A 20,480-nucleotide genomic window follows, 5' to 3' on the forward strand; every position below is an offset into this window, starting at 1 on the left:
TAAACTAATGCTCTTCCTTTAGATGTTTTTTATTCTTCTTGCATTGTTCATGAACTGTCACGTTGGCCTTTAAACATGAACGAACATGTTCTCTCTTGTTTTCTTCTTTCAGAGAGTGGGTTGATCGAGCCCCATCTCTTCATTTTCTGAGAGTATTAATTTGTCTGAGACTTCTAATGAGGGATCCATGTTATCAGGTTGGTTGCAAAAAATAAAAATATTTTTTACTTGTTCGAAGATGAAGAAAAACCTGGTGGGCTTTTCTTTGAAGCAGAGCATGGTAACTTTTTTTTTTTCCTCTCTCACAACTCAGTAGTTTCCAAATTTGGGAAGTATCTCACCTGCTGTTTAAAATGATAGGAGAGAGGTGATTTAATGGGGACAAAAACACCTGTATATTTCTACTCTATTACCTATGGGATGAAGTGGATTGAACTTTGGGTCTATGTTTGCATTATCTCCTGGCATTTTAAACCATAGTCAGTTTGGAGAGGTGAACACTTGGCCACACCTTCGAGCATGTTGATGCCAAGCAGCTCACTAGGTCAAAGTCAGCAGCGACAAGTGGGGGCTTCCTCAGGGGGCTCCAGGGGCAGTGAGTGGGAAAGGCAGGGCCTGCAGCTTTGGTAGCTGCTCCAGAGCCATGTTTGTCCGAGAGTCCAGCCTCAGACCCTGAGTTAGAGGTGAGCAAGGGGCCTCCCACTTGTCTCAGAGGAGGTGTCTGCAGGCAGGAATCTCCCCTCCTCTCATTAGTTAGTTAAATGTGCAGCTGTAGTTTAGTGCCTCTCAAACTTTAAAGTGCAGAGGAATCACCTGGGGATCTTGTAAATGCAGATGTGGAGTCTGTAGTTGTACCCTGAGACCCACGATTCTGCTGAGGCCACTGGTTCATGGCCCACATTTTGATTAGCAAGCACTTAGTGCTTTAGCAGTGAGGCTCTAAAGAAAGGCTTACCTAACACTTCACCTGGATCGTGAAAGTTGTTCCGTCTAGTCTCAGCTGCTAAGATAGCTGCTTTTATAAAGCAGAAGTTCCTAGACTTTCTGTACATCAGGAACACTTGGAAGACTTAAGGATTGCTGGCACCTGCGCCCACAGTTTCTGATTCAGTAAGTTTGGGGAGGGCCTGGAAATCTGCATTTCTAACAACTTTTCCCAGGTGATGCTGATGCTGCTGGCCGGGGGACCACAGTTTGAGAACACGGGCAGAACCACTGCCCAGCCAATTTGGAGAAGCCTCCAAATTGCTTATGAACCATTACTGTTTCTGCTTGCCAGAGTTAAATATCTAAAGAGCATTCTTACTATCCTTATTATTCATACATGCTTCAATCATTTTCACAGATTTCACAGATTATTTCTTTCCCTAAGAGGTGTCTCCTTTTATGCCCTGTCCTGATAAGCTACTGGGATGCTCAGACCACTCTGAAGCTCTTTTATTTTGGATTCAGTTTTATTGATGAATTATTATTTGAGTCAGAATAATAATAATAATAATTTCATTACCCCAATAATCATCTTTTCCAAACTTGGCATATAAAAAAAAAAACTGTTCTGGTACTAGCCAGCTACAGAGCCTGCTCTGATTTGAGTCTCCTGGGATTCATGATGGCTTCAATCTTTTCTTTAGAAGAGTCACTCCCTTCCTCATTCCGTATTCTAAGCTGTCTTTGTGCTGTTCTAGTTTAGCCAACCACAGTCATTTGAATATATTACATACTTCAAATGGCTTTCTGTCCTGGTTGCTCACAGTTTTCTGGGAATTTTCCTTTTCTCCTGTGACACGCAGACAGAGCTGTGTGGGCCGCGCATGGTGAGGGTGGGCCACGTGCTGCGCTTTGCCTGGGTCACCCACATGAGCTCCTTGTCCGCAAGTCATTATTAATAGCCCCCTGTACGCCCCACAGGCCTCAGCTTGGGTAAGAACACTGTGTATATAATATTAATATAACTATTCATGGAAGAAGGTGGATTTTTAGCAGAAGGTCTAGTTTTTTGACTTATAGAAGTTAGCAAAATATTTGCCTTCGACATGTTTGCTCAGAGAATTGATGGCCCTTGTGTCATACTCTGCTGATCTTCATCTAAAGTACTGCCTTTCTTAATCTAGTTCTTGATGGGCTGGAACAAGGTTGACTGGATTGCCCTCTAAAGGAAAGAATTCCGTGACCTCTTTGCTTATGGGATTTTATGACCAAAACACGTATGAAGCCAAACCTCCCATTGATTTCCAGTCTTTCCATAGAAGGGGGGTGCTCCCTGAATCTCTCCTCCTGGCACTCTGTCCACAAAGAGGAGCAGTTGTTTAACATCTTGAGTTGCCAAGAATTTTTGTCCGAAGTCACATAGCAATGCTGGGGTTTAATACAACCTGTGCCAACAAATGTCAGCACGCCTCTGCCCTCGCGAGGCCTTCCCTTCCTCTCTTGGTGAATCAGTACTGCAGGATCCACAGTGGCTGTTCCAGACCATCTCCACTTCTCATACCCAGACCCCTCCTACCCCTGTCATTCTTAACAGATTACAGCATTACCTGTTTTACAGGCAAAACTGAAGCCATCCCAGTAGGAGTGTTCGTATTTTCTTTGTTGCTTGAAATATTCATATTATCATGCACCTTTACGTCCCTTCTTATTTCTGAAGAAAGCCCTCCTCCTTGCCAAGGTTCAGCCTTCCATCTGTTTTCTTTGTTACAGTGTCAGTGGCTCCCTTTCTGTTTTCTTTTATCGTAAAATGCCCTTTTCTTGACCTGCTATCCCCTCAAGCCTTCATCTCACCTTCATCACTGCATTCATTGAAAGGTCAGACTATAGGTCTTGAACTCACTCCTTTTCTTTTACAACTGATGTGTTGTAGAACTTTTCATTGAATATTATGCACAAGGTTCTCTCTGGAAGTCATTTAAGAAGACCATGGTGGGCCATGATCCAGTCATCATTTCTTGACCCAGAGGCTCCAGTATATGCTTAATGGAGGTTCCAGCAAGAAAAGAGTGGAAGGGATGAAAGAGAAGCCATTTTTTTTTTTTTTTTTAAAGATTTATTTTATTGATTAATTGATTGATTGATTGATTGCTATGTTGGGTCTTCGTTTCTGTGCTAGGGCTTTCTCTAGTTGCGGCAAGTGGGGGCCACTCTTCATCATGGTGCGCGGGCCTCTCACTATCGTGGCCTCTCTTGTTGCGGAGCACAGGCTCCAGACGCGCAAGCTCAGTAGTTGTGGCTCACGGGCTCAGTCGCTCCGCGGCATGTGGGATCTTCCCAGACCAGGGCTCGAACCCGTGTCCCCTGCATTAGCAGGCAGACTCTCAACCACTGCGCCACCAGGGAAGCCCCCAGAGAAGCCATTTTTAAAGATAAAATTGCTTAGTTTTCCATAATTAAAGGGCAACATATGTTTGGAGATTTCAAGTGTAGTTGGAGTCCCAAGCAGGATAAAGGTAAAAGTCCACCTGGACTCCTTACAGTAAGCTGTCATAGCACATTGCTTATCAAGGATAAAGGGAAAATCCCTTTTTTTGTTAAATTTATTTATTTATTTATTTATTTTTGACTGTGTTGGGTCTTCGTTGCTGTGCACGAGCTTTCTCTAGTTGCAGTGACCAGGGGCTACTCTTCGTTGCCGTGCTCAGGCTTCTCATTGTAGTGGCTTCTCTTGTTGCGGAGCATGGGCTCTAAGTGCGCGGGCTTCAGTAGTTGTGGCATGTGGGCTCAGTAGTTGTGGCTTGCAGGCTCTACAGCGCAGGCTCAGTAGTTGTGACACACGGGCTTAGTTGCTCTGTGGCATGTGGGATCTTCCCGGACCAGGGCTCGAACCCATGTCCCCTGCATTGGCAGGCGGATTCTTAACCACTGCACCACCAGGGAAGTCCTAAGAAAAACTCTTAAAAGCCCCTAAACTACATTTACATCAGCTACAACAATAAAAGGAGAGTGGAGCTGCGTGGCCTTCTCCCCCCTGCCCTTGCACCGCCAGCCTCTCTTTAGCAACCCATACCCTTTGCCACATTTTCTGTTTGCCTTCACTGATCCTGAGAACCTCTAGCTCTTACTCATTACTTTTTCTTTTTCTTTTTTCTGTATTATTTACTTGCTCCTTTTTAAAATTCTGCCTTCCTAAATGTTAACCTTCCCCAAAGTTATTTTCTTTGTCATCTTCTCCCCTATCTTCTGAGCTCTTGGCTTCAACTATCATTTTGTTGTTGTTGTTCTTTGCTCACAAGCACATATCTCCAGCCTCAGACTTTTCCATTCATTTAAGTCCCAAATTTCCAGGTATATGTTGGGCAGCGATCCTGATGACACAGTAGCACAGTGGCTCTCAAGTGTGATCTGGGGACCGTCATCGGTCTCTGAAACTCTTCCAGGGGTCCCACAAGGTCAAAACTATCTTAAAAGTGATGCTACAGTGTTATTTGCCTTTTCACTCTCACTCTCTTACAAGTGTGCAGTGGAGCTTTGTAGAGGCTACAGGATGTGTAATGACGGAACATATGCTTGTATACTCTTGTGTTCTAAAAATTCCTCACTTTTAATGTCTAATATGGTATATATAAGTAGATAGAACCCATGTAAACAGAAGCTCTTTGGGATTCTCAGTAATTTCTAAGTGTGTAAAGGAATACAGATGCCAAAGGGTTAGAGAGGCTGATATGCACAGGACCCTCAGTAACTGCACAGGGTCCTCTTCGTCCTCCCTCTCCTCCAACCTGCAGAATCAGCTCCTGATTCTGTTAATGGCACCACCTTTCCTCCAGACTCCAAGGCAGGAAACTTCTCCTCACCCGCTACGAGCCTTTTAGAAGAGTAGTTACTAATACAACTGGAAAGATAAGTAAAGGTCAGGGCATAGGGGAGCCTTCAACTGAGATGGAGGGATGAGAGGTGTGGAACCCTAACGGCAGAGGCGTGGGTCGTGGGTCAGGGCGCAGCGCTCAGAGCTCACTGCTCTGCTGGCCGAGAGACACAGGAGAGCGTGTCTAAGGGCCCAGATGCTCTGGGCCGCAGTGACATCGTGCTGGACTGACAACAACCAGATTGGTGTTGTAGGGTGCTCCATTGTTCTATATAGTTTTTATCAGTATTATGTTTTTGTATCATTTTTTTTTAAAGAGAGAAAAATTCTGGGAATGGGTAGGGCAAGGACATTTGTTCACATGTGGCTCATTGAACTGAAGTTCAGATTGATGGGGACTTTCCCCAGGCCATTAGCCTCAGAAGTCCAGAGCCCAGTCCCATGAGCCTCCAGCCCATGCCAGGGAGGAGGGCTGAGGTGGGGAAGGGCGCGCAGTCCTGTTTGCTTTTCAGATCAGTAACCAGGACTGCTGAGCCCAGGGGTGTGCGTGCCTCGAGGTCTTCTCTCCCATAGACGAGGGCAGGTTAGAGCAGGCGTGTCCCCGCCGCGCTCCAGTCTCTGTCGGGGCCTCAGGCCTCTGGGAAAGTGTTTGTTTAACAAATGGAGGGTAACTGCTTGAGTGCATTTTCCCCTTATTGTACTTTATAGCAGCGCTTCTCTCACGGTGCTCCACAGGACTTGGTCAGTATTCTGTGAAAAGAAGTGTGCTCTGCCCGGTGATATGTAGGAAAGCTGCACACGGGTTCTCCCACTAGAGACTTACAGTGCACGGCAGCATGTTAAAGCTCTGAGGAGTTTTTAATTTTACTGAGGAGTTTTAATCTACGGTAAAATAATTTGTTACATTCTGTTTAACCTACCATTTGATCATGAAATTTTCTTTTTTTTTAAGAATACCTAGTACCACCCACTGCACAGAATAAAATGATTATTCCCAGGAGAGAGTTTGGGAAACATGGGCTTAGTTCCATATTGTTAACATTGATTATTGGATAGATATATTTTTGTCAAGGTAAACATTAAAAGATGACCATGACTAATCATTTAACCATTATTCTCTCCCTGGTGTCTTCTCCCTCCCAAGCTTCAAATTTAAATTTCCTTTATGTCAGCGATGCCAGATTTCAGTCTGCCCTGGCCTCATTTTTCCCCAGCCTGTTGTTCTTTTGTCACTTGGATACACCACCAGCAACTCAGCATGTCCAGACTCAGTCTCCTTGTCTACCCAGCCTATTCTCCCCTTCCCGGGTTCATCGTGTCCTTGCCCCCAGTCACCCTGGCTCACAGACGGAGATGCCTCCTGCACTCCCTTCCTGCCCTTGGCCCTTTCACGCCCAGTTGGTCACACCACTGCCAAGACAGCCCACCTGTCCACTCCCTTCTCGCTGCCCCTGCCAACCCACAGGGCTTCCCTCCACGCCCCTGCCTCTCCAGTTCATTCTAAGAGTAGAGGGACAATGTGCTCACGGCTGATTCTGATCGGCCCTTGTTCGCACCTTTTCATCAGGCCCGAATGGCAAAGTTCAAATTCAGGCTCATGTCCAAGTCTGAATGGACATGTCCAGTTTATCTCACCCTATTTTTCTAACATTATTCCCAAAGAGTCCCTTCATGGTGTTAGGGAGGTGCTTTTCACAGTAATAGAACATCTTGATGTTCTTTCTACGCAACTTCTATGCACCTTTGAGCCTCTTTGTTCTCTTTGCTTGGAATCCCCTTTATTTCCCCCTCTCCCCCCACGTCTTCTCAGCACATCTATCCATCCTTCTAAGCCCATTCAGAGGCTACCATCCTTACAAAGTTTTCCTTAGTCCTCTCAGCAGGCTATTATATGTCCCTTCTCTGCAGCATCACAGCACCTCATGTATAACTTTCTTATAACACTTACCAAATTCTGTCTTAAATTCCAGTTATTTGTATATCTGCCTTATGCTTGCTTGCAGCTCAGTGAAGTCAGCCTCTGTCATCTACATATTTGTGTCCCCTTCAGAGCCTAACCCAGGGATCTTACCTAACAGGAATGAAAAAAAATATTTGTTGAAAAAATATAAGTGGTTTTAAAATGTTATTTTTATCTTTATATGTATAAAATTTCCACCATAATTAGCGATAATGTATACAATATTCTTACGTTCTTTAATTATAGCTCTTCTAAAGTGAATAGCAATCATGGGAATTCAAATTAATAGGTGGTCGTAGAATGATTTTTAATTGAGTTATAAATGTACCTTTATTCTTAATTTAAACAAGTGTATGTTGCTTCCAAATTCCCTTCACACAGAATAAGGAAACCTTGACCCAGGAGGCCTTGAGCCCCTGAGCCTTTCCTCAGCTGCCCACTCAGCTTCCGGGTAGAATGAGATGGCGCCCTCACAGTCACGTACTCATTGCCCTGAACTTTCCAGAGTTGGAATGTTGGCTAATGTTTGTATTTCAAATAACTCCCTTGTGTGCAGAGAAAGTAAGGAGAGAGGTGTCAATACAGAGTTACACAGGTTAGCCCACCTGAAACCCATTAACCCCAAGATAAATGTCAGTGTGGGTAACCTGAGAGCATCGACTGTTAGGAGAGCTCCAAACCAGTTCTTTTCACAACTCCAGCCTCCCATCACTCTCTCTTTTAATTAGCACTTTTCAGAAGTTTCATGCAGTGACTTGTTATTGGGAATTGATTTTAAAGACCTGTATCTGAGGACATTTTGCAATGATTATCCTTACATTAGTTTAGGGTATGGGTGTAATAAGACCATAAGCCACATCATTTTAAGGAGAAGCCCTGTCGTCTAGTCTACTAGAGCAATGCTGCTCAGATTTTATTGGGCGTGTGAGTTACCCAGGGATCTTGTTGAAATTCATAGTGTCATTCAGCAGGTCTGGGGGGAGTAGGAGATTCTGCATTTCTAATCAGCTCCAGATAATGTTTTTGCTGCTGGTCCATGGGCCACACTAGGCAGAGGCCTAGAGGAAGGTCCTGGGATTCAGTGATGCTGGATTCTTATCCAGGCTCTGTCACTTAGGCAAAATGGTTTACCATTCTGGGTCTTAGTTTTCCTACTCTGTAATATGAGGGTGTTGAAGGGAATGATATCTAACAGCTTTTTCCAGCTCTAACATTTTATGATGACATGAGAGGAAGTAAAAAGAATTAGGAGGCAGGCTGCAGTTCTGAGCACACTTACATTCTCTTAATCTCAACCCAACTTTCATTCATATTTATTACTAACTTATCTTAAATATAGTATGACTGGCGAACATTAAAGTTTTCCATATTTATGTTAGAATGTGGGCCTTAAAAAAATAATTAAAACTCATAACTTAATAAATAGATTGCATGTAAAATATATTCCCCCCACCACTCTCATCTTTCATGTGTGTTCTGTTGTTTTTATTTTATCAGGAAATGCTCCATAGCTTGGGTGGGATTGAAAACCTAGCTCAGGTAAGATTCCTTTTGTGGTGGCTGGTTTGGCCTTTCTCTTTTAGGCAGAGATTACATAGGTGTGTGACAGAAGATGTCTTTCTCACCTTAGCTGCCTGCCAAGGAGAGGAGCAGGCAGGGTTGTGAGTGTGAGCATGAGGCAGGATACACACAGAGCAGGGAGGGACTCGTGACATTTTCTCTTGGCTGATTGGGCTCACTTTACCCAGCCTGTTGAAACGAGAAAGCTCTATCAATATAAGAGGTCACCTGTCTTTAGTTAGTAAAGAAAATAAATAGGTGTTGTCTGGCAGGCCCCAGGCCTCAGCACTGCACACACCAAATGGTGGGAGAAAATATTGGTTATGAAGATGTTCATAACTTTTTCACGCAAAAAAGAATTGCTGTGCTCACTAAAATATTAAAAATAAATAGCAATGTGAGGAATGATCTTGACTTCATTTATTTTTCTGCTTTGGTAACTACTGAGGGAAGGTAAGGAGGTGAATATATGTGCTGAGACAGTCCAATGTTTGGGCTTATTAATACAATAAAATAAAATTTCCAGGCATGGAAACAGTTGAAAAAGCCCATTCTCCTGAAATCTATACCATGTATGGAAAGAATAATTTTCATAATAAACCCGTGGCCCTGCAAACTCATTCTGAGTTATTAATGGATGATTAATTTTAATGGCAATTTAACATTAAATCTATTTTATTATTTTTTTATTCTTGGGAAATTGATAAAACATATCTTGTTTTTATTTTTAAGAAATTTTTTAATTGGCTAGAGGTTTAGCTCATTTAATGAAATAATCTTTAATAAAATTATATTGTAAAGGATCTTTTTATCCATTTTACTTTCATTAAAATGTCAGAAATTTATGTGTGTTTCTCTGAACTTATTTATTACAATCAGTCATCCACAGTGAGGGATTATTAGACTACCCCATACATTTCATTCTAATTATTGCTATCTGCTTGTATGCTGGTTAGCTATAACTTAGGATATTATAAAACATAAGGTCGATAAAATATATGCAGTGTGTTATTAAAATTCTGCTGAAAAGTTACATTGAAGAATTAAAATTCTATGTACTATATTATTGCATCTTATTTGTATCTTGTATTTGGAGGTTAAATTGCAACACAAATTTATTCAGTTAGGAGTCATCTTGGGACTTTTGAGAGTTTAAACAATCTTCCCAGGTCCTTCCCTCCACTTTGGGGCGTTCCACAGAAGCCAAGAACCCAGAAACCCACCCCCTTCTGCACTTGAGCGAAGCAGGCCCAGGGCCACCAAGTATTGTTTGGTGAGCCTGTTGTGCCACCTACAGCTCATTTTCAGAAGTGCACAACCTTTCCCCTCACCTGCTGTGTGCTTGAGCGTCCTCCCCTCTGACTCGCCTGTCGGTCTCCCCCTCCCCCCGCCGCAGTACATGGAGATCGTGGCCCACGGGTACCTCGGCTCGGGGGAGGCGCAGCACAGCGTGGACAAGCTGGTCAACATGACGTGTAAGCGCGGTCCCGGGACGCAGCTGGCCATCCGGGCATGGCTTTTGCAGCAGGGAAGGGGGGACGCTTTGAATACTCACGGGGGTCCCCACACAGCTATGGGCTTGAGAGTCCATGCCAGCTGTTTTGCTCAGTGGCAAAATGTACCCAGAGGGGAGATTTTTAGATCACAGTTCTTACCTTGAAAAACCCGATTTCATGTTTTAAAAGATTTTCATTGAGCACAAGCTTAGTTTATTTAGTGCAAGAGAGACTTCCTTCCATAAAAGCAAATTTTGGTAAAAATATTTTTTGCCTCCTTCGATTTCTATTAAAATGTCAGAGACTATTCATTTTTCATCTATAAAATTGGGGTAATAACAATACCCACTTCCAAAGCTTCTCTTTTTGGAAGCTCTTCCCAGCCCACCTTCCGTGCTCTCTGGATTTGATGCGTGCACACTCCTGCTCTCGTGGGAGTGAGCCCACTTTCTTTGTGTGCACAGGACTGGACCTTAATTCTCAATTCCAGGGAGAGAGGAATCTGTGGTGAGCCTCAGGCACCAGGAAGGTTCTGTGAGGCCAGCCGTTCCCCTCCACTGAGGAACCTTGCTAAGTCCAACACATGAAATCTTTATGGGGGCGATCTTTGAAGAGTAGGTTTCACTTTGAACTTGTAATGATATTAAGGAACTCATTCAACTTTAAGTGGAAGGGAAGGTTTAATTTTCTTGCTATCTCCAAATTTTATTATTATGATAGTAATATATAATAAATACTAGTTGAGCTTGAAACGTGATTCTTGAAGTAAAAAAATCAACCCTGTCCCTCCTCCCTCCATTGTCCTTTTTGTGTGGCCTGTGTTCCCATTTGTCCTTCCTTTCCTTGCCCATCAGTACTTGAGACCTGAGGCTCTATGAGCACTGACACCCTTTAAGCTTCAAATCCCTCGTTGAGATATTCCATTCCTTTATAGATATTTTTCAAAAACTTGCTGCTGTCAAAGACCAAAGAGAATGGGTCACCACAAGCGGAGCCCACAAGGTGAGTGGTCCCAGAAGGAGTTCCTGCTTCAGCTTCATATGGTGGTGGTTCACATGCTAGAGTCCAGAGCCCTTGTGGTCAAGCCACGTGTAATTATAATTCTCAAGCCTGCTAACCTAGCCTAAAATTGCCAATCTCTGCTAACCCGCCTAAGGAGTAAATATAGAAAGAGCAAATAAAGGTTTTCTGAAACTTTTTTCTTTTTTCTATGTCATTTAATTCTTTATTGCTTAATCAACTAAGTTTATTGTTTAATTTAAATGTTGCTTGTAAAACCTTGACTATATATAAACTGATCCTGGGTGTGTGTTTACAAATAAATAAATAAATACATATATATGTATGTATACATATAAATACATTCCATTTGGCACATGAGGTTATATTAGTTTGAACCATGTGAAATTACCCTGGTGTGTAGGTCAATTTCATATGGTTTAACCTCATAATAAGATGGTTTAGTATTATAAGCCCATGGGTCAAATACATATTTCGAGATGAATGAATGCAGGTTTAATCAAAACAGACTACATTTATATTTATAGCAAAACTATTTAACTGGTAGCTGCCTAGAGCCAGGTTTCAATAATTTGTTGAGTTTTTATATCCCAGGAAGCCACCTTCCACCATATATTAGAGCAAAGTTGCCTAAAATGTGTTAACACATGCTGCTCATTGTATGGGGGGGGGTGATTCTTAGTGATAATACGGGTCAGCATTTTTTATTTCAATAGCTATATATTTCACTGATATCACTTAGAATTTGGAGAACATTTTTGAGTAGCATTAAGGTGTTAAGGTGGACATGACAAAAATTGTGAAATGATATATCAGTGACTGGAGTTTGGGAAACACTATGTTAGAAGACAGAAAGGAAAAAGTGAGAGAAGAAAAAGAGGGAGGGATCTGAGAAACAAAGATAATAATAGCTCCATAGAAAATGCATGAGATCATAAAGGGGAAAAACCCACATAATAGAAACCCAAAATCAGCCTAGTAGTTGTTATACAGGTCACAACTCTGGTTTGAAGTATGTTTGGGTGTGTGCTTTGGGGGACCCTGAGTTCTACAAATGTAGAGGGAATATACATAAATTTGCAGTAATGGGAATCCCGAGAAGGTGACTGATAAGATATAGACGACTCCCAACTCAGTGATGTTACTCAGAAATTTGAGAGGCAAATGAATTGTCTGGTAGTGTTAACATATCTTGCTTAGTTTGGGGAAAAAAGACAGTCTTCAACATTTTGTTGAAAAAGTACTTTCATAATTTGGAAAGTGCCTGCCACAATGCCAATGCCCAACTCAGAATGAGTGCTCAGTGACTGGTCACTACCAGAAGACAGAGAGCAGACAGCGTGGGCACCTGGAAGTAGAGGGCCATGTATCTTGGTCCCTTTGCTTCCTGTCCTGGGCAAGGAATGCTTACAAGGAGCTCGTCTGCAGAGCGGGTGGATGCCTGCCCCTTAAGAACTGGAGATCGTGAATGTTTAACAAATTTTGAGGTTAAGCCTCTATGATCTTTGGAAGGAAACATACTGTTCAAGAAGCTTGTAGTACTTACATAATTAAACCTTATTTTACTTCATTTTTCAGACATTAGTAAATTTACTCAGTGCCCGAGATACTAATGTTCTGTTGGGTGCCCTTCTGGCTCTGGCTAGTTTAGCTGAAAGGTGAGTGTATTTTAATAAGTTCTGCTGCTTTAGCAACTCAGATGGAAGAAATGCAAAATAGATCAGTTTCTCTATTTATTTTGCCATCTACTTAGTTAAAATTTGTGAAAAATAAACATGAAGTACCATAACTGTACTGAAGAGGATCCGGGATGGAAAAGCATCATTTTAGAATTTAAGTTGGAGCAGCAAAGCAGTTTAAAATTTTCTTTTTTTTTCCTGACTAGAAATATTTACCTAGTCTTTTCATCCAACCCTCAGTTACTTCTACTTTTAAAATTACACAATATGTCTTGGACAGTTGAATCTCCCTGACTTGTTTTCTTCATTCTCTCCCCTATATATATTTTAACATTTTCAAACATTTTTGCCCTTTAAAAAATTCTAGATAACCCCTACAGATGTTCTGATTATTTTAAATAAAAAAGCTTTAAATATGTTTTTATACCAGTAAGTGGATCACTGCTTTTTTGTTTTTTTGGGTTTTTTCCAAGTTAATTGAGGACTAATTGACAAATATAATTTTATGTATTTAAAGTGTACAACATAATGATTTGATACACATATACGTTGTGGAATGATTACCAAGATCAAGATAATTAATACATCCATCACCTCTCATAGTTAACTCTTTTTTTTGGTTTTGTGACGAGAACATGTAAGACCTCGTAGCAACTTTCAAGTGCACGACCCCATATTATTAACTGTAGTTGCCATGCTGCACATTGGATCCTTAGTGCTCATTCTTCTTATAACTGAAAGTTTGTACCCTTTAACCTACACCTCCCTGTTTCCCCCTACTTCCAGCCACTAGTAAACACCCTCCATTCTATTCTGTTTCTATGTAGTCAGTTTTGTTTATTTTAGATTCCACATATAAGTGATACCGTATGGTAGTTGCCCTTCTCTGTTTGGCTTATTTCATTTAACAGATTGTTCTCTAGGTTCATCCATATTGTCACAAATGACAAGATTTTTTATGGCTGAACAATATTCAATTATGTATATATAATTATATTCAATTATAACTATATATAAATATTCAATTATATATATAAATATGTATATCACATTTTCTTTATCCACTTCATCTATCAAAGGACATATAGGTCATTTCTATATCTTGGCTATTGTGAGTAATGCTGATCATTGCTTTTTTGTGAACAGCATATGATTCCCTTTCTCCAAAGGGAATCATGTTATCATCATACTGTTATTAAACAAATTTAAATTTATGACATATAATACTTATTGAATGTTGGAGTTTAATGTAGCCCTGCCCCATAGAGCTACATTGCATTCTGTTTCTCCTCCTGGGATAATATGAGGGCTAAGATATTAAATACGTGGATATGGTAAAATACATTTTTCATAGTTACTAATACTTTTCAATTTGTAGTCCAGAATGTAGGGAGAAAATAAGTGAACTCAACATTGTAGAAAATCTGCTGATGATTTTACATGAATATGACTTGCTTTCCAAAAGGTAGGATTGCTAACAGGGGAAAATGACAGTGTCTGACATTTAATGAAAATGATTATTATTATTTTACTTATGTCATGTTATTTACATTGTTAACTGAATATCATGAGTCAACTTGGCATTTATCTTCTATTTAAGTTTATATAAAGTAACCAATAGCAAAGAGATATATCGATCTATCTTTGGTCCTGCTTTACTTCTAGAACTGGTCATAGATTTGAAATATATAAGTCTCATGATTACATCTTTAATATTTTTTTTATTACATTTATTTACATCCTGTCTCCTTAAGGAAGGAAACTCTGAGGTGGCTCTACTTTCAGTAATTTCAGATTGTGTGTTGAATAAGTGATTAGATTCCTAAAATCTATTTTGCTTAAGGCAAGTAGAATACATTAAGATAGCTACTGACTTATTTCATGACCAAAACAGAATCTAGGGTAAAATGAACTCATTTTCACTTGAACTACCTATTGCCCTAAAAACTTAATTGTATCCAGATATTTATTAGGTTACCTGCATCATTTGATATTTAGTCGAGTAAGTCATAATTTTCTAAAGAGGCAAAATAGTTAACAGAAATCCCAAGCAATAAAACACTGACATTTAGCTCATAGTAAATCCCTTGAATTCTTCGTCTAAGCCAATTTAACCCTCTTTTACAAACTAAGACTTGGTTGTCTGAATTGATTCACCCAATAGCCTCTGCACAGGTGTTGGAAAACCAAAGATGAATAAGATATGGTTGCATGGTGTAGGAGAGGGGCAGACACACGAATCATCAGTTTCACCACAACATTGTAGGTGGTGTGGTCAGTGGATGCACAGGATAGATACCCTGGGGGCATGCAGCAGCACCTCCAATCAGAGCGAGGGGTCATGCCAAGTCTCCTAAAAGAAGGAGCAGTTGTCTAGGCAGAGGAAGAGAGCAAGTGAAAACAGAATATGCTCCCACCTGGAGGCCTGCAGTGGTGTGTGAGAGAGGAGCGTGCATGGGTGGGCGCAGCTACAGCAGAGTGCAGGAGGGAGGGTGCCAGAAAACTAGTTAGATAGTTGGTGATAAGTTAGAAATAGAGCTAATTTTGGCCAGGCCTTCTACATGCCAGGCCCTGCTCTAAGCACTTTTGTGTTTTAACTTGTTTGATCTGCAATTCTCTTTCCATATTTTATAGATGAGATACCTTTAGCGAGGTCATGATGGGCTCTTTGTGCCTAATAGTGTGGTTTTTATCATGAACATTATGGAGACTCACAGATTTTAATCATGATCAGATTGATTTTGGGGGGACAGTTATTCTGATTGCAGTGTGTGGGGTGTGGAATTTAGCCACACAATGAGATCCACTTAGAACAAGGAGGGAATGTTTGGTGTAGAAAGTTTGAGAAGGTGAAGAATACTGTCTACCAAAGAACATATGTCAGAGCATAGAAGTTTGGGAGGGAGAGGAGCCATGGAAAATTAGCTCAGGGAAAGGAATTGTGAAGCAGGGTAAGAATGGGAATATTGGAGAGGAGGGTGACAGAGAAGCTTATATCTTGAGCATAATCGAGGCTCACAAGGATGGAGGGGCAGTGGGTTTAGCTAGCTGCAGGACTCACAGAAGAATTAACCCCAGTGCTTGCCCAGGAAACAGGGGGAACCAAAGGCTCTCCACTGGTTGGAGAAGAAGGGAGTGTCTTGGAGGATTCCCAGTCTTTGGCTTGGAAATTGAAAAGACTGTGGTGTCCTGAGTCCAGATTGGGGACATAAGTGGAAGGGCTGATTTGGGGAGGAGGATAATGACTTTGAGTTTAGAAACAGTGGGGTGAGTGCCTGTGGAACAGTTAAGTGACTGCTGGAACCTCTATAGGTTGGGAGTGATGCCTGGGCTGAGATCACAGTGCCAGGGTAGAGGGAGTGTTTGAAGCCATAGGAATAAATAACACCATCCAAGAAAGTGTTCAGAGTGTGAGCCTGGAGGATTCAGGACAGCTCTATGAAACGTCTATCATCATAATGTTTCAGAGCTTAGTTGAACCTTATGTCTTATGCCATCATTATCTTTATTTTACTCTCCAGATATTCACTGAGCACTTTGCATTTAATTTCCCTGGATCATAGTGTTTTTGCCATCAGGTATTAATGTCTTATTTTTGCAATCACATAGTAAGTTTCTGAAGACTAGGATAAAGCTTTTATATTTCTTTTGTCTTGAGCATAATGCAGGTCCCATTGTATGTACTTGATGCCTGTCTGCTGGTTAGTAGGTTTTTAGCCAGACCAATGGGGATACCATGAGGATATGACTTAGAAAGTGGTCCAGAAACTATGACCTGCAGACTAAATTTGGCTCCCTGGCTGTTTTTGTGAATAAAGGTTTATTGGCACACAGCCATGCCCGTTGGTTTTTGTGTGTTGTCTGTGGCTGCTTTTGCACATGTTGGCATGGCTGGGTAGTCATGACAGAGACTGTATGGCCCATAGAGCTGCAAACACTTGGCTGTGATCCAGCCCTCTACAGAGAACATGTGCTGACTGTGACATAGAGCCTGTTAGCGCGACCGTCCGTGCGTGTCGGCAGCTCCGTGTGAATAAAGTCAAGCCGCCACTGAGCTGAGTCTCCCCTCCCGCCCATCCCTCGCAGGCTGACAGCTGAGCTGCTGCGCCTGCTCTGTGCCGAGCGCCAGGTGAGAGAGCAGGTGAAGCTCTACGAGGGGGTCCCCATCCTCCTCAGCTTGCTGCACTCAGACCACCTACAGCTGCTGTGGAGCGTCGTCTGGATCCTGGTTCAGGTTTGTGAGGACCCTGAGACCAGTGTGGAAATTCGCATTTGGGGAGGCATCAAGCAGATTCTTCATATTTTACGAGGGTGAGTCAGAGCAGGCTTTGGCCTGCTTCACTCTGGCTGATGAAGGCTGGGGTCTCAGCTGTTCGAGGGCAGGGTGGGCATGTGCTCAGCTGGCTCCCTCCCATTCTTCGGTCATTCATGTTCTACAGAGTCATTTTTACTTGTTGCAAACAGGCTCTAAATCAATGTTGGGAGCGTTCATCTTTTCAGCTCCTTGGGAGGTCTGACGTATTTATCTTTGAATCACCAGCCTGCATTGAAGGAACAGATGTATGATCCTTAGTTAAAATAGGAGGAAATACTGTTATTCAAATGATTCCATGTTACTGACCCTGGTCCAGTTGCTCCTCTTTTCTCTCTAATCTCCGTGGCAGTGCTCTGAGGTGGATTAACACCCTGTTGTCTCTCTTTTAAAAGTAGAATCTGGTGGCATTCAAAGCCATGAATCTGGGGAAGGAATGGCTTGTTAAAATAGTTTCAAACTGAAATTCTCTTGAATTATGTTGCAAAAACTATAACAAAAGCAAAAAAATAGTAGATATGGTATGTATTACATGTATTGAAGTATTGAATAACAATATTACTGGTACCACCAGTGGGAAGGATCTATTACCTAAAATTATTATAGAGCATAATTCATCCCCCTAGGTGCTGAATCAAAGTTGAAAAGGATTATATCTGCCTGGAAAAAGATCACATTTATCTGTAGTATGTAAATAAAGTTCATTCTAATAAAAGCAGAGTAACATCAATTTTAATATGACTTGTTATCAAATCAATATTATTCAGACTTTGTGCTTGTTGTGCCTGATAACTTGATATTGTGGCGCTATGTGTCATCAGCTCCATTCTCTGAAGGAACTTTCCAAAGCATAAGAACAGACTAGAGATATGAGCAGTGGCTTTGTTAACAATTTCTATCATTACCAAAACCAAGTAAATAATGTGTAGACTGTTGACAATCTACTTGCTTTTATGAATATCACATAAAAATCTCAAGGGTTATTTTTGGTCCATCATACGTATTACAGTGGCCGTGGGTAGCCCTCGTGGAGGGCAGCTATTTTCTTGATGATAAAATTAAATTATATAATAGTTAAGCAATACTTCAAGGACAAAACCTGCCTTTTGACCACATAGAACTGAGTTTAATATAAAGTACTAGTTTTCCTCTTTTGCTCAAGCCATAACCATTCTTGATAGAAAAGAGTTCTTTCACATCTAAAGAGTAATTTTCCCAGTCCACTTCTATGGTACAATGTTAGAAATCTCTTCCCTGGGAAGAAGATGTATGTCAATACTTATTCCATGTTAAATATGGCTCAGTGCTCTGGGAGAATTTATTACCCCAGCTGGGTAAACAATATCCTTTCAGAGCTGGGCTGCCTAAAGGGGTGAGGTTGCCAGGTTGTCTGCTGGCTTGAGTATGAACAGGCTCTGTTGTCAGGGTGGTTTATACAAAATCTGTTCATGCCCATTCACCTGCAGTCCCAAACTCAAAGGCAGTTTCTAAAAGGTTACATACTCTTGATCAGGTAGAGTGATCCCTAAAATTCAAGTTTTAACATAATTAAAGATCATTGACTGCGACTATTCCATTACCTTCCCTATGCTCCCCGAAAGAAGGGCAGAGGGCCCAGATGACACAGGACGGAGGCCAGGGAGACTCCATCCACTTTACGTTTGGGCATATAGAAATCTACATAGAGCTGCTGCCATAAAAATAAATGCACGAAAAAACATGGCAACCATGTAAAACAGAAGGGAACAAAGCAGATAAAGACAGACGAATGATCTATTGTGGAAGATGTTGCACTAAGTAAACAGAAAAACAAATGCTTTATTTTATCAAACACATTAAACAGAACATGAAGTTTATGAAATGAGATTAAAGATGCGATGATAGGATAGTAAAAAGGAGAACAGAATGATTGTGAAGCTGGGAAAGAAGATGAGGACTGAACAACATGCAGAGACTGAGTACCAGAAAGAACGTGGAGTTAGTGAAAGGAAGGGCACGCTTGAAAACTTACACACGATGCAGAGGAGGAAGACAAGGGAATAAGAGCAACGTAAAATGAAGGATATGGCCCGCAGAAGATGGGTTTTCAACACGTGGATAATTGATATCCCTAAGGTAGAGAATAAAACAAAAGGAAATTTTGAAAAGCCTCAATGATCTAATAGAAGAGAACTTTCCTAAAATAAAAGAAGATTGGAATTTAATGGAAAAAGACAAAACTCAGAATGATGAAGACTGAGATGTATTCAAGTAAATGGCAGAAGAATCGCGTTCAAAACAAAGGGGGCCATGTGAAAAAGAGAGAGATGACTCCTACCTCACACTGCACACAAAAATCATGTCTGAGTGGATTGGAAGGTTACACAGGAGAAAACTTTATGACCTGGGGGAGGCAAAGATTTATGAAACAGGAACCAGAAAGCACTGACCATGAACTACCATTGATAAATTGGTCTGTGCATTAACGTTTTCTTTTTCAGGGACAGAAATTTTGTTTCTGATCATTCCTCCATTGGAAGCCTGTCTAGTGCCAATGCGGCAGGCCGAATCCAGCAGTTTCATTTGTCAGGAGATTTAAGCCCTCGGGAAATACAAGAAAATACTTTCTCTCTTCAAGCAGGTATTTATATCATATTATTATGTTTTATTATTTGATATTGTTTAACCTTGTATTATTCTATTATAAAATTATAATGATAATATTAATTAGGCCCAATTTATAACTTAACAAATGTGATGTTAAATACATGTGGATGCCTGAAACTTCTTGGTACCAGTGTTGGACTTGTAGGTTAAGGACACCCCAAACTTTCCTCTGCTTGCCAAGTTCTGTGGCCTAATCTGTTAGCCCTCTAAAGTAGTTCATACTTGGATTATAAGGGTTAACTTGGATAATATATTTAAAGTATGCACTATTTATCTGACCATTGTTGATGTACATTGAGCACGTGCTCCACACCGGGCACATGTTGGGTATGGGGCTGACGGTGCCTGCCCCCCCTCCCCCCTCCATGCACAGCGGGGTGCATTGGGGGTGCCCCACAGGCTGCCGTGGGGTGTGCATGCATGTGAGCTACATGAAGAGGAGAGGTACCAGCCAGCACAACTCAAGTGCCTTTCTCCCAGAGACGTGCCAGAAGGAAAATTAGTGTTTTTTGAGGGATGGCTCTGCCAACAAAATTCTCTGAGGCAGGGAGCGAGAGTGCTGATGTGCAAGTGCCGCCATGGCCACGACAGACACGGCATTTGGTGGTTTTCGTTGCAGCCTGCTGTGCGGCCCTCACGGAACTGGTGCTTGACGACACCAACGCCCACCAGGTGGTTCAGGTGAGAGGGCGGGGTGCCAGGACCTGTCACGATGGAGGGAGCCCACCTCAGGTGACACCTGTATCCTGGAACATGGCTTAAAAATATTGTAATATGTCTTATTTAACATGTAGAATTCCATTTTATATTCTTGTCCTTCCTCTTTCAACTCAGCTTAAAAAGAACTGCCATGTAGGTAACTGATGGTGTTTATTCCCTATATTATGTGCAGTCTATTTCATTTTCTTTATCTTTTTTTTAAAGCTATTCTGAATTGTTTTAATTTAATTGTTTTAATTCCTATGGCACATAGGACACCATGAGTTAAGGATAGCAGTCACTTTAAGAGGAC

At 41.4% G+C, this 20,480-nt stretch overlaps 1 protein-coding gene across 11 annotated transcripts in view; it reads left to right on the top strand.

Moving 5' to 3' along the window:
• NEK10 (NIMA related kinase 10) overlaps positions 1-20,480 on the top strand; it is a 311,176-nt gene that overhangs the window by 51,545 nt on the left and 239,151 nt on the right. For 10 of the 11 annotated variants that reach the window (XM_068557350.1, XM_068557354.1, XM_068557357.1 and 7 more), the window contains 9 exons: positions 113-197; positions 8,253-8,294; positions 9,712-9,790; positions 10,746-10,813; positions 12,410-12,489; positions 13,889-13,975; positions 16,597-16,821; positions 19,303-19,442; positions 20,088-20,149. In XM_068557350.1, the coding sequence (XP_068413451.1) occupies positions 113-197; positions 8,253-8,294; positions 9,712-9,790; positions 10,746-10,813; positions 12,410-12,489; positions 13,889-13,975; positions 16,597-16,821; positions 19,303-19,442; positions 20,088-20,149 (868 nt within the window). The remainder of the gene's footprint in view (positions 1-112; positions 198-8,252; positions 8,295-9,711; positions 9,791-10,745; positions 10,814-12,409; positions 12,490-13,888; positions 13,976-16,596; positions 16,822-19,302; positions 19,443-20,087; positions 20,150-20,480) is intronic. The other variant, XM_068557356.1, reaches the window with a different exon arrangement.

Source organism: Eschrichtius robustus, chromosome 12 (genome assembly GCF_028021215.1).
Source record: "Eschrichtius robustus isolate mEscRob2 chromosome 12, mEscRob2.pri, whole genome shotgun sequence".
Taxonomy (NCBI): domain Eukaryota; kingdom Metazoa; phylum Chordata; class Mammalia; order Artiodactyla; family Eschrichtiidae; genus Eschrichtius; species Eschrichtius robustus.